This window comes from Myotis nattereri (assembly GCF_964212035.1).
Source record: "Myotis nattereri genome assembly, chromosome: 8".
In the NCBI taxonomy this organism is placed as follows: domain Eukaryota; kingdom Metazoa; phylum Chordata; class Mammalia; order Chiroptera; family Vespertilionidae; genus Myotis; species Myotis nattereri.
Window position 1 is genome coordinate 49,051,277 of NC_138083.1, and position 14,327 is coordinate 49,065,603.

Consider the following 14,327-nt stretch of genomic DNA (forward strand, 5'->3'; position numbering starts at 1 on the left):
GAAAATTGTGATATTCTGGTATTGAAATTATGCCTCAGTAATTGTGTTTCTGTATATCATTACAATAATAATTCCCAATGGAAGCTGCATGGACCAGTGACCGTCTTACAATGCACAAGATACAGTATTTTTATGGGAATGGAGAATCCTATATAATAAAAGGGTAATATGCAAATTGACCCTAACAGTGGAATGACCAGGAATGACCAGTAGCTATGATGCACAGAGACCACCAGGGGGCAGACGCTCAATGCAGGAGCTTCCCCCTGGTGGTCAGTGTGCTTCCACAGGGGGAGCTCCACTCAGCCAGAAGCTGACTCATGTCTGGCCAGCACAGCAGCGGTGGTGGGAGCCTCTCCTGCCTCTGTGGCAGCACTAAGGATGTCTGACTAAAGGCTTAGGCCCGCTCCCTGCAGGTAGTGGGCCTAAGCTGTTAGTCGGACATCCCCCGAGGGCTCACAGGCTGATCCCCTGGGGAGTGGGCCTAAGCTGGCAGGTGGACATTCCCCAAGGGGTCCCAGACTGTGAGAGGGTGCAAGCTAGGCTGAGGGACCTTCTCCTCCTGAGTGCACGAATTTTTGTGTACTGAGCCTCTATTGGATATATAATGGACATGTCAGGACAAAATTGCAGTCTGATGTAACCATAGTCTGAAAATGCCTTAAAATTAATTTTCAAATCAATTTGAGACAAGTATTGAGTATGGGTGTGATATTTTTATGTGGAATAAAGCATTTATTTCTCCATGAACTTGGGGCAATCTCTTTTTGTATTGCCCTAGAGAGGGAGGAGCCTGAATGGTACCTAAAACAGTTGTCCAATCTAGTTAATTACCTACTAAGTCATAGAGAGAATAATCAAAGTAAGTAAAAATAATCAAAGTATAAAAAAAGTAAGTTATAGTCTTTGACGAGAATCCGAAATTTATTATTTGCAGTATCCCCAGTAACTTGTTTATAGGGCCTCAAATAGAAAGGCTGCCCATGCCTTATAACAATCTTTTTTTTAAAAAAATATATTTTATCGATTTTTTTTTTTTTTTTTACAGAGGGGAAGGGAGAGAGATAGAGAGTTAGAAACATCGATGAGAGAGAAACATCGATCAGCTGCCTCCTGCACACTCCCTATTGGGGATGTGCCCACAACCAAGGTACATGCCCTTGACCGGAATTGAACCTGGGACCCTTCAGTCCGCAGGCCAATGCTCTATCCACTGAGCCAAACCGGTTAGGGCAGCTTATAACAATTTTAAGGAGCTTCTAATGAACCCATCATTTTAAGAATAAGGAAATGGAGGGAAAGAGATGGTCATGTGTCTTTATTTTGTGGTGGACCTAGTAATTTTCTTGTTCTGTGTTTATTTCATAGTTACCATTTCTCATCTAAAATTTAAGAAATTATGTGTGATATATTTGCTGAAGTGGCTTTCTCTTAAGTAATAGATAAATTCGATTTTTTCAGCTTTTCCTCTGCAAGGCTACTTTGAAGTAGAAATTCTAAAAAATAATTTTATTTATGGTGGTACTGACCAAAATCCACATTACAAAGTGTTTACCAGAAGTTAACATTTATTGTTGATGAATAAACCCAGAGGAAGCGTTTCCACTGAAGTAAATTTATTTAGGTTGCCCATAAATTTAATAAAATGTTATATAATTATCCATCTGAATTTTAGATGGTATGAGGCTGATATTGTGCAATTACTGACTGGGGAATGATTACAGCTGTATGTTTTTAAGTAATGATAAAATTATTCTGGAGAATAACTCCAAAATAATGAAATACATTCCAATGATATTGATTTTATAGCAATTTCAAGAAATATCTCCATGGAAAGGAAGGAGATTGCCTCCCAGTTTAACAGAATTGCATTTATCATCATCCTCTTCTTGCATCTGTCAGTGCATTTGTGCTTTTGGTGAAAATATGCAGTTTCCACACTGGAAGAAATTTTTTCTTGCCGTTATATTAGACTGTATGAGGTACTTAGTGGGTAACACTTTGGCTCATGCAGACTGAAATAATCGCAATAATTTCACCTGTTTAAAAATGATGTTACATAAGGCATAGATCAGTGGTTCTCAACCTTGGCTGCACATTAGAATCACTTGGGAATCTTTTTAAAATCCTGATTTCTGGGCCTCATCCTCCGGAAATTCTGTTTCTTTGTTACAAATGTTGTGGCCCCACCCCATAACATAGAGGGCTCCTCTCTTGATATTGTCTCCCCACCATCCAATGGGTCCTTCAGGATGGGGTATTTTATTAATGTTCAGCTCCTCTCTGCAGGGCCCATTTACAACTCAGTCACCCCAGTCAGTTATCCTGCTTATTCCACATTTACAGAAAGCCCTGTCATTGCCAGTGAATCATCATCCCCTGCTCTGTGGCAACAGGATGCTTCTACTTTTGCTGGTGTGAGTGATGCATCAATCTCTCTCTCCACCTCCAGGTCACATGTGTGATGGATGCTCTATGAAGCCCCCTTGATTTAGCTCCATGTGGGGCAAGTAACTTCCTCTGTTTCTCAGGAAAGAGGAAAACTCCCCAAGGGCGCAACTATCAGGCCTGTCCAAGGCTTCCTTGTCAAGGTGTGATTCCCCTATCACACACCTAACTCCTGCAGGACCAGATTTCTCTGCCTCCTGCCCTTTCATTTTTCTTCCTGGTCAGCATTTTATCTGTTTGATCTAGGATGAGAGAGCCTAAAAATCCTTTGTTCTCAGTGGTGATGCCTTACATAAAACCAGACAAAAAGAAAACATTATTTCCTGTATGTATTATTGCCATGTGTTCTGTGATGTATACATACATAATTGGAATCATTTTGTACATCAAATTATGCAGTGTGATTTTTCTTCCACATTATATGAGCCTCCTTATTTTGTGTCATAAAAAATTATTCCCATATGATTTGAAGGCTTATAAGATTGCACTGTAAGGACTAATTATAATGTATTCAATAAGGGCCTCCATATAAGATTATTTTCAATATTTATCATTGTTATTAGAAGTAATACAGAATGAATACTTTTGAACATAAATGTACTTTCATATATGTCTTGGTATTTTCCTGGAATAATTTTTTTGTTGTTGTTGGGAAATATAAGATAGATTTTAAGAACTGCTGAGATATTTGGGTAAATTATTCTCTCCCTTAAACAGTCATGAAAATTTAAATTTTCCCCCAGCAGTGTATGTGAGCATCATTTTTACCATTTCTTTATCAATATTGTTATGATTTCTGACCACTTCCTTAGTCTCTTCTTTATTGGGCCTTCTGCTCTTTCTCTTATGTAAATGGAAGTAGGAACTGTTAGGATATTGGGTCTGTAAACTCAATACACAAGTCTGTTCATTTCATTTTAATTATTTACTTGTTTGAATTATGAGCAAAAGCAATAGCCTTACTTATCCCAAGAGTTTGCTCTATGCAAAACCGCTTTCTCACAGAAGGGCTGAATGAAGGACTTTGAAAGATCTAATTTATCAAATGAAATTAAGCAATTTCAACCAAAAAGCATTTTCTCTGAACATTTGTAGCTTTGTACAATTACAGGGCCCTGAGTGTGGGCAGAAGGAAGGCTGGAAACTTTTGTTATAAAGCATTACTTAGCTAAGTGCGCAGGGCTCTAAGGAAAACTGCGTAGGAGTAATGCATCCCCCACTGAGAGTGAGTCAGCTGTCACTCTCTGGTCCCCAGGGGGGCCTGTGAAGTAGAAAAGAACTTGTGATTCCATTTACAATTTTGGTGACTAACCATTAAATGTTTAACTTACTATTTGTATGTTCTCTGGAGACACAGAATATTGTATGAATACTAAATTATATTTGTAACTTATAGTTATGGTTAAGCTGTAGGGTTAATAGCCATGTTTGCAATTCTTTAGAAATCTTTAGGTATCACACAGAGTCAGGATATGTATTATAACAGATGAAATGTATTGATCATTGTGGTAGAACGTTATTATTCATAGATTTAATCGGTGATTTGTGCCTGCTATGAAAAGAAAATGAGTCTAAAGACAAATTATTTTTATTTAGCCAGTGCCATAAGCGTTAATTTATGTCTGTGCATGGGATACCTATGAGATACTCTCAGGATGTACATATATATAAACACATATACAAATAGAATGTAAAAATAAATAGAATCTTACTGCTTAGTGTCTTACACTTCTTTTCTTCAATGTTTCCAGGTACATTTGAACACTGATTTAAAGGCCTTAATTTTGCCAGTTAAGATATTTTGATCCTTTTTTTTTTCTTTTAACTTTCCCCTCGATTTGGTTTTCTGACTAAATAGAAATAACAAGCCATCACTATGTGTCAACATCTATATGATCCATACAATTTCTTAGGAAAGGAGTTTGGACCTCTCATTTGTCTCCTATTATACAGAATAGAGCCCCAAATACTTCCATTATGCTCATTCATTGTTTCTTTCACACAATTAATGAATGATTATCAGCCACTATCCTTATGCCTATTCTAGTAAGAAAGGTATTGACAGCGAGGTCAGGGAGTTCGGGGAGAAGGTCAGAGTTACTTTTTAGATTAACCCAGAAGCCCTGCTTCTTCCATTACCTTTCACTTGGGCCTGGGAACTGCTGCTTTGATGGACAAATTTGACAGACTTTGCCAAACTGCCCTCCTGAGTCATGCCAATTTCTGTTCCCGCAGTGGACACTCACACAGCTTATTCTATTTTAAATGGAACTGTGGTAGTTGGGTAGTCTCTGAAATACTTTATACAGGAGCAAGATTAGCTATTCCAAGGTTTGGTAAAACCTACCTCAAATGTTTTCTGAGCCTTCTTTGTTCAACTTTTAAATGACCATTCATTCTAATTTCTCTCATTTCAGTTTTCGATAAAGTATATTCTCTAAAAGTTTCTCCAGTTCTTTTGTCGTAGTGTATGTTGGTATACTGTGCTTCATAGTGTTCTCAAATCATTTATAAATATCTACTCTACTGTATCCATTCCTGATACTACTTTTTCCTCCTGTCATTTTTCAACTCAATCTTCTGTTTTACCCTCCTTTGTTATTTTTTAAAGGGACATTTTTTCTCCATTATTTTGTTTATTATTCATCATTTCTGTGCTTCCAGTCTTTTAAAATCTACTGTTTCACTGCCCCAAGTTTCATGATGTGTAGTTTACCTCATTTATTTTCAGTCTTCCTTATATATGCTGAATATATCTAATACTATAAATTGGCCTCTGAACATTGATCTAGCTGAATCTTGCACAGTGTATATGTGGAACCTTTACTTGTAATTTTCATTGTGATTCTCTAATTCACATTAATTTTCAAGAATTTTTAAAGCTTTTTGAAAAATTGATTTCTACTTTGATTGCCTTGTGACTGCAAAATGTCACCTATAATTCAGATATTTGTTGTTTTGAAAGTTTGTTGGAATGTGTTGAGACATTTTTTGTGAGTATGTATATCAACAATTTTGTATATATTCAATTATCTAAAATATATTGTACTTAAAAAAGAATGTGTACCCTTTTTATTGGTTCTTTTCTGAGGACTATATGCCACACCTCCAACCCCACACATATTTTATAGCAGATCAAACTTTACAATTTTGCCATTCAAATCTTGTGTGTGTGTGTATGCACACACATATATATATGCTAGATATAGTATATCTATAACCATACTCTTAAGATATGGCCAAAGGAATAAAAGTGAGGGCTATAGTTTAGGGCTGCTCATTGTGGGCTTGTAAAATATTATTCTAGTGTGTATATCAAGTAGACAGTTGGATATGCAAGTCTAGACTGGAGTGCCTGTCTTTTAACTCTTTATCATAGCTACATCTTTTTTTCACAATTCTTTGCTGTATTCTGTACAATCTAATTCTGATCTGTTGTTTAATTAGTTTCCTCCTCAATAGTATCTAAACTTTTACTTAATCCATTGACTTTTTCATTTCTAGCACTTTATTTGGCTTTTCAAAAAGTTCTACTTGGTTCTTCTTCAAATATTCTCTTCTCACAGTTTATTTTTATTATAATTTATATTCCTTTAATCTTTTAATGATATTTGATAATTTTACATCTTTTTCAGATTGCTGTGGTTCAAATTCTTGAGGTGCTAATTTCCCTATTGTGTTTGTTTACTCCTCACATTGAATCATTACTTCTTAGATTTGAAACTTTCTTTTTGAGCTAGTTTTCTCCTCAGATTGATTTTTCTATGGGCCCATGTGCCCTGGGCTCTTGAATCATTTTGAATTTGTTTGTTTAATGTAGTACAAAGGTTTCACTTGGTGATTACTTTAGCTGCTCTGTATCAGTGCTTGCTCAAGTCTTTTTGACTTTTGATTTTTTTTTTTTATGAGAGTAATTTGTTTATACTCTGTTGGGTAGAAGTAGCTTGCTTTTTCACTTGGGCTTAATATCATATCTCCTGACCTAACATGAGCATTAAAACATAACCCCTAAATATTAGGGCTTATTTGTTTGTCCTATTCCTTACTTTCTCAGGTTGTAATGACATTTCTGTGTGTAGCAAAAAGGATGGTGGTTAAGTTTCCTATATCATTGGAATTATTAATACAGTAAATTTTGTTACATTTAAAATGTCCATTAGGCATCAAATGTAGATATCAAGTAGATAGTTGGTTATGTAAGTCTATACCTCAGTATTCAATGATACATTATATATATATAATATATATATATATATATATTATATATATACATATATATATATATATATATTCCTCATTAAATAGAGAACATTGTTTAGATTTAGAGTTAAACTTAGACATGGTAGGTGAGCAATATGTTTGGCTGTCGGGAAACCATTAGCAACCTGACAAGAACAGTTTTTCTGGAATCATTTGAATAAGTAATAGAGTCAAAAAGTAATTGTGCAATGGAGAACTGGGTAAAACAACTATAGAAAATTCTTTTAGAAAGTTTTACTATGAAGGGGAATAGATGTATTGGTTATATCTTGAATTGAGCATAGAATCAAAAGAGGTTTTTGTTTGAGGGTTTTTGTTGTTTTTTGATGTAGAGTTGTTGGGTAAGTTTTATGATAGTGACTTTCTAAGTCTTCTTAAATCTTTCACGTTTGCTTTATGTTACCGTCAAATGTGCTCCTATTACAATATCCTTGTACTCACTAAACTCTTTTTTATTTATTTGTTCAGTTGCTTACATCTAAAACTACATCTCTGAGGGTAGGAACTGTGACTGTTTGGTTCACACCACCAGCATCTTGTGGTATATTAGAGTGTGTTTTATAAAACCACTTTAGTAAACTTTTTAAAGATTGGAGACAAAGAGTATGTATTGTTTCCCTATTGATATGGTACATGCCCTCTGGAACTTGTCATACATGGAATGAACTCCTATTTAATCAATACAGAACTTAACAGTATTGACTGTTTACTATATATGGTCCTTTTTTACTTCTGCCAATCATTGGCTGTGTGCAGGCATTAATTAGAGCACAGTGAGGATAGTTTATTCTTGTGGTAATCTCTCTATATAAAAGCCCAGTGACTGAAACGGTGGAATGACCAGAATGACTGGTGGCTATGATGTGCACTGCAGCAGCCAACCAGCCTGATCTGGGCCCAGATCGGCCCCACACACAGCTGGCCCAGCCCCTGATTGGCCCCCAACACCCCAATCGGAGGTGGGGCTGGCTGGCCAACCACCCACAGCCCCTCCCCCTGGCCGGCCCTGTCCCCTGATCAGCCTCCAACACCCCAATTGGGCAGGCCAGCCAGCCATCTGCCCATGCCCCTTCCCCACCTGCCCGGCCCAATGGGCCCCCATTGGGGTGGGCCAGCTGGACCCCAATTGTACACAAATTTGTGCATGAGGCTTCTAGTAACAGTAATAATTAGCTATGTATAAAACTGGTAAGTACATATGTATATGTTATATACATATAATATACACATGGTACATAGTTGACTGTGCACTACAGGCTTTTGAAATAGGTGCTATTATTTATTACATTTATTATAGTAGAAAAAAATCTTTACTAACATGGATGCCAAGATTTCTCCTGGGGTGAAATGACAAAATGTGAATTGTGAGATTAGAGCTGTATTTATTGTAAGACCTAAAACAAAAATTAGATTTCAATCTCTTTATACCAGAATTTTAAGACCTTCACCCAGTCTGCCAACATCACTTTGTCCCCCCCGCCATCCTTTTTCTCAATACCTAATGCTTTATTTTTTTACTTTTTAAAAAGCTCTCCCACATGCCTGTAATACCTTTATCCCTCTGACATGTCAACTTCATGTCATTGTATGTTTGATGTTATCTTCCTTTCACTTTCTAATGAAAGCCTGTCCATAAAACTGTGTAAGAAAGTAATATTCCCTGCCACATTTGTCTCAACATATTTTTCCCCAAAGATATTATTTTAGATCAGATTAACTTCAGAACATGACAAAAAAAATAGCAATTGATACATAACAATAAATGAATATTATTATGATCTCATAATTTATATTCTATATTCAATAATTTATAATGATTGAAAGAAATGATGTGTGCACAAAAGACATATTTTACACAACTTGATTTTTTATTATTTAAAAAACTAATTTAGTTTCTATCCCCATAATATATTTAAATTGTTATTTATATTTTGAATACTGGAGAAGAATAATTATTTCAGGTAATTGTGGACATTCATGGATTTCAAAATGCCTTTTTAGGTAATTCGATAATATAATTGAGAATTGATAGGAGAATAAAAATTTAAGAATTTAATTTAAAATCTTAAAAATAAAGTTTTAGAAAATAATATTAAATGATGTATTAGCAATTAGCAAATTAGAAAGGTAACCATCCTTAGAAAAATTGTTTGATATATTTGGTGCTTTTAACTAAAACATTTTATATATATGAGAGAGAGAGAGAGAGAGAGAGAGAGAGAAAGAGAGATATGTAGATAGCCTTTTTGTGATTAAATTGAAGTCATATCTTTTCTGCTAGTAAAAGTATTGGCTATCTCTAAAGTGTGTATAGTATTTTCAAAACTCTACAATTAGACCTCTAATTTCCTATCGGCTGACAACTAATTAGGTTAATTTACACACTTCCACATGATTCTAAATTGCTTCTACTGAGTGTGTGTGTGTGTGTTTATATGCGTACACAATATTAAATGAGTAGTAAGAAAAAAGAATTTATATTTTAAAGAGGCAATATGCAAATTAGGCCAGGACTCCGCAATGGGTCATGACCAGACAGGAGGAGGTTGCATGCGCAGGTGAGGCCAGGAGCAGAGACGAGACAGAGGCAGGGGGGCCTGCCTGAGCTGGTGTGATGGCTTGGGCGGCCCGGAGCAGACACAGGCAGAGGGAGCAGGGGGACGCTGGGAGTCAGGCACGGGTCCTGGCCCCCTGCGGGGTGCCTCCTCCTCGCGTGATTTCAATCATGTGCTGGGCCTCTAGTCTTAAATAAATGTATATGTAGGTAGAAATGAACAGATCATATGAAAGGTAATTTTAAAATAACACTGTGAATCATTGTTTACATTTGAGCAATCAAGAAAGCATCTCGGAATCATATTTAAACTAGTACCTGAATTATAATTGGAAAAAAACTGAATTTATAAAAATAACATATAATACTTTAAAATTCTCTGTATGCCATTTTGTTTTTTTTTTCAAATAGATGCATATAAACTTGATTTATTTTTAACAACCTCTCATGTCACTTTCAGTTATAAGAAAATGGTGTTTTAGTTCTGTCAGCTTGCCAAAATCAAAATCATTTAAGCCTCAGTACTTGGTGTATCAGCTACAAAATTAATTCTAGATGGAAAGCGATATCCTTACATACAAGAGCACAAACTAATGCATGAATTCATAAGCCACATATGAAATTGAAAGCCTGTCTCCAATCCTTTACATCACTAGGGAGTCAATCTATTTGAGAAACGAATATTATCCTATCAAAAATATCTGTATTCAAACACATTGCATATGATTATTGTTATATGAAGCCCCACTATTTTTTTTTAAATATATTTTATTAATTTTTTACAGAGAGGAAGGGAGAGAGATAGAGAGCCAGAAACATCGGTGAGAGAGAAACATCGATCAGCTGCCTCCTGCACATCTCCCACTGGGGATGTGCCCGCAACCCATGTACATGCCCTTGACCGGAATCGAACCCGGGACCCCTCAGTCCGCAAGCCGACGCTCTATCCACTAAGCCAAACCGGTTTTGGCAAAGCCCCACTATTAATATCCACGTACACTTATGAGGCTTGTGAAGTATATTTACTGTCCAGCTATATAGCTTTAGATCTTTAGATTTACAGAGACTTACACACTGACAAATAATTTGAAGGAGTGTATATTTTTTATGCTTTAATTCAGATTTTTTCTCCACTAAAATAAAGCACAAACATTTCACATCACTGTTTGTTGTTTTCTACCATTAAAATATATTGAAATAAGCTTGCTACAGAAACTGCTCAACCACTGGAATGTATTGCTGAAGACAATGATGATTTAAGGATTAAATTTAATAGATATATTTTTATTCTTTTTATTCCCTTAAACATTCCATACTATCAATAGTTTCCTCTTTCTTGAATTTCTGATCTTCCATTTTCTTGAATTTCTTGTTATATTTCATTCTAATACTCCTGATTTTTTTCTTGTCTCTGGAACAGCCCTCCCTTTATCTTATTTATATATATATATATATATATATATATATATATATATATATATATATATATTATTGTTGATAGTATTACAGATGTTTCCCACTTCTCCCTCTTTATCCCCCTTCTTCCAGGCTCTACCCACCCCCCAAGTCTTTATCACCCTATTTTCCATGTCCATGGGCTATGCATATAAGTTATTTGGTTTATCTCTTCTGTGGATTCTTTTCTCTCTTCCAATTCCTTTAAGGTTTGTTAATCTTGGGATTATGACTTCAATTGTTTTTTACTTCTCAGTGGAATTTTACCCACTTTCACACTGCAAACTACAAACTTCACTTCTAAACTGAGTCCTTACATCTTTCTTACCCCCCTACTGCCCTCCACCTCCCACCCCCAGTACAGACTAGTATATTCAGCTCCTTACTGGACATGTCCCTGGTGTCCCAGGTATATACATCTCAACTTTTAAAAACTTGAGATGTATCTCCTCTCTTCCAACCTGCTCTTCTTTCTGTATGTCCTCATTTGGTGAAGGGCACCACCACCCCATCAGAGCTGAAGCAGAAAGAAAGGAATTACTTTTAACTACAATGTTTTTCTCACCATTCTCATCCTATGAATGAGGAAATTCTGTGGGTTTTTATCCCCTCAGATCTTTGACTATCTCTCTCCTCATCCCTGCTGCTAGTTTCTTAGATCCTTGTGTTTGACCTGACTCATTGCAATAGTCTTCTAACTGGTCTAATTTCATTTCACTGTTGACTCATCAGTCAATCTTCTATGCTTAGTCTTATTTAAAATTGTGATATAGTTGACATATAACATTATATTAAAGTGTACAACATAATGATTCAATATCCTATATAATAAAAGGATATATGCAAATCGACTGAACGGCGGAATGACTGCTGTGATGCGCATTGACCACCAAAGGGCAGACACTCAATGCAGGAGCTGCCCCCTGGTGGTCAGTGCATTCCCACATGGGGAGTGCCACTCAGCCAGAAGCCTCTCCCGCCTCTGCAACAGTGCTAAGGATGTCCGACTGAGACTGACAGCTTAGGCCCTTTCCCTGGGGAGGGAGCCTAAGCCATCAGTCAGACATCCCCCGAGGGCTCCTGGACTGTGAGAGGGTGCGGGCCGGGCTGAGAGACCACCCCCCACCCCACGTGCATGAATCTCATGCACCAGGCCTCTAGTTTATATATATTTCAAGATGATCACTACAATAATTCTAATTAACATCCATCACCATATGGTTAAAATTTTATTTTCTTTTGATGAAACATTTTAAGATCTACTGTCTTGGCAACTTTCAATATACAGTAGAGATTTATTAATTTTAGTCATCATGCTGTACTTTATAGCCTCAGGACTTATAACTGGAAGTTGTACCTTTGACCATGTTCACCCATTTTACTTCACTTTCCCCCACCACAACCACTAATCTGTTCTTTGTATTTATAAGGTGTTTTTATTTTTAGATTCCACATATGAGATCAGACAGTATTCATCTTCCTCTTTGTCACTTAATCTCACTTAGTACAAAGCTATCAAAATCCACACATGTTGTTGCAAATCAGAGGATTTCCTTTTTTATGGCTAAATAATATTCCATTATGTGCACCAAATTTTCTTTATTCACCATCCAGACTCGGGTTATTTCCATGTCTTGGTTATTGTAAATAATGCTGGAGTGACTTGAGGTGCAGAATATATTTTTGAGATAGTGTTTTCATTTCCTTATGATACATTTCCGGAAGTGGGATTGCTGGGTCATAAGGTTGTTATATTTTTAATTTTTTGAGGAACATCCACACTGTCTTCCACAGTGGCTGCACCAATTACATTCCCACCAACGTTGCACAAGGGTTCCCTTTTCTCCACACCCTTGCCAATGCTTGTTATTTCTGGTCTTTTCCATAATAGTCATTCTAACAGTTGTGAGGTGATATCTCCTTGTGGTTTGATTTGCATTTTTTTAGGAAATTAAAGAAATAACCTTGGCTTTTCTTTAAGTTTTATAATGTTATGAGGAACTAGAGGTTATTTTTTATAGTTTTAATAAAGATATTTTCTACAATGATAGTACAGTTAATTTGCATAGAAATTTTTAAAAATGAGAGGCAACATTAGTAATCTGAGGGCAATTAATGTAACCTGTTGATTAATATCTTGTGGGGTGTTGAATATAACAAGACAGGTTGAAGACCCAACCACTTCCTGATAAATTCACTGGTTTTCACAGGACAACCTCTTGCTTAGGTCTCTGAGACACACTCAGGTCATTTCAGAATGGTGCCTGGAATAGAGTGACAGCAGCAGCACAAATCCTACTTCTTAGGGAACTAATTAAAAGCAGATAGTCTGCTAATTTTGAGTACATATGCTGACTTAGCAGATGAACAACTCTTCTTGCAGTTATTTTTATTATATTTTATTCTGCCCTTATAGAGATGTGATTTCTTCCTTTGGAAATCATACATAAAACCTAAATTTGCATAACCTGGGAAACCAGTCATTGACTCAAGAACATGAAGAGCTGCATTCTCACCCAACCATTGTGGCTCAATGATTGAGTGTGGACTCCATGCACCAAGAGATCTCTGGTTGAATTCCCGGTCAGGGCACATGCCTGGGTTGTGGGCTCCATACCCAGTAGGGGGTGTGCAGGAGGCAGTTGATCAATTCTCATCCATGTTTCTATCTTTTTCTCCCTCTCTCTCTAAAAATCAATTAAAAATATATTAAAATAGTTTTAAAAAAGAGCTGCATTCTCTTAGCCTCTTCAGCCACCTGCAAATACATTTTCCGCTTATGGTTATGCTAATCATCACATTTCATTGCAGAAATATAGAGTTACAGATGAAGAGATGCCTCATCTGAATTCTTCCTGCAATGCTTTTCTCCTTTGTGCAAAGAAGTTACTATTCTTCTGACTTTATGGGAGTGAATTATAAACAATGGGATCCCTGCTTTCTCTTGATAGGAGCTGCTGGACCTTCAACACGCCTACTATAGACTCAGCAGCCAACACCAGGCGAAAACAGCAGAGCTGACTCTTGCCAACCACCGAGCCGATCAGAGTGCGGCTGAGGTAAAGAAACTGCGATTTGGAGTGGAAGAACTAAAACAGAGACTCAACCAAAAAGAAAATAAGGTACCTTCTACATCAACATACACTAGATAGCGTCAAAGTAGCTCCTCATAGTATATAGAAAGCATTTTTCTCCTCTACTAACAGAGGGCTTTAATTGGGCTAAAAAATTTACATTTTAAACACCAAAATCAATTTAAAAATGTAACTGCAAGGAAAAAAATATTATCTAGATAATGTGCTCATCTTTGTGTTGCTAAAAGTGTATTTTTATGCATGCACTAGAGCTTTTCTCAAAGCTTTATAAATAGCCCAAGTAAAAGCAGTGAATCACTGTGGTAGGAATTGTTCAAGTTTATTGTGTACACACCAAAAAGTTAGCGAACTGGGAGCATTCAAACCCAAACAGGGATGTATTGTTATCAAGCTGCTGATAGAGCCCAGAGCAGGGACTATTTGTTCTTCAGTGATTGGTTACAGTGTGGGAATTTTTAGTGGTTACCTCCTATTGACCTTGGGAAACAGTTCAAGTTCTGCCTAGGATGTCCAGA

General features: G+C 36.5%; 1 protein-coding gene across 2 annotated transcripts in view; it reads left to right on the forward strand.

Moving 5' to 3' along the window:
• CCDC102B (coiled-coil domain containing 102B) overlaps positions 1–14,327 on the forward strand; it is a 148,065-nt gene that overhangs the window by 92,896 nt on the left and 40,842 nt on the right. For both annotated transcript variants that reach the window (XM_081098052.1, XM_081098053.1), the window contains one exon: positions 13,669–13,839. In XM_081098052.1, coding sequence (XP_080954178.1) covers positions 13,669–13,839 — 171 coding nt within the window. The remainder of the gene's footprint in view (positions 1–13,668; positions 13,840–14,327) is intronic.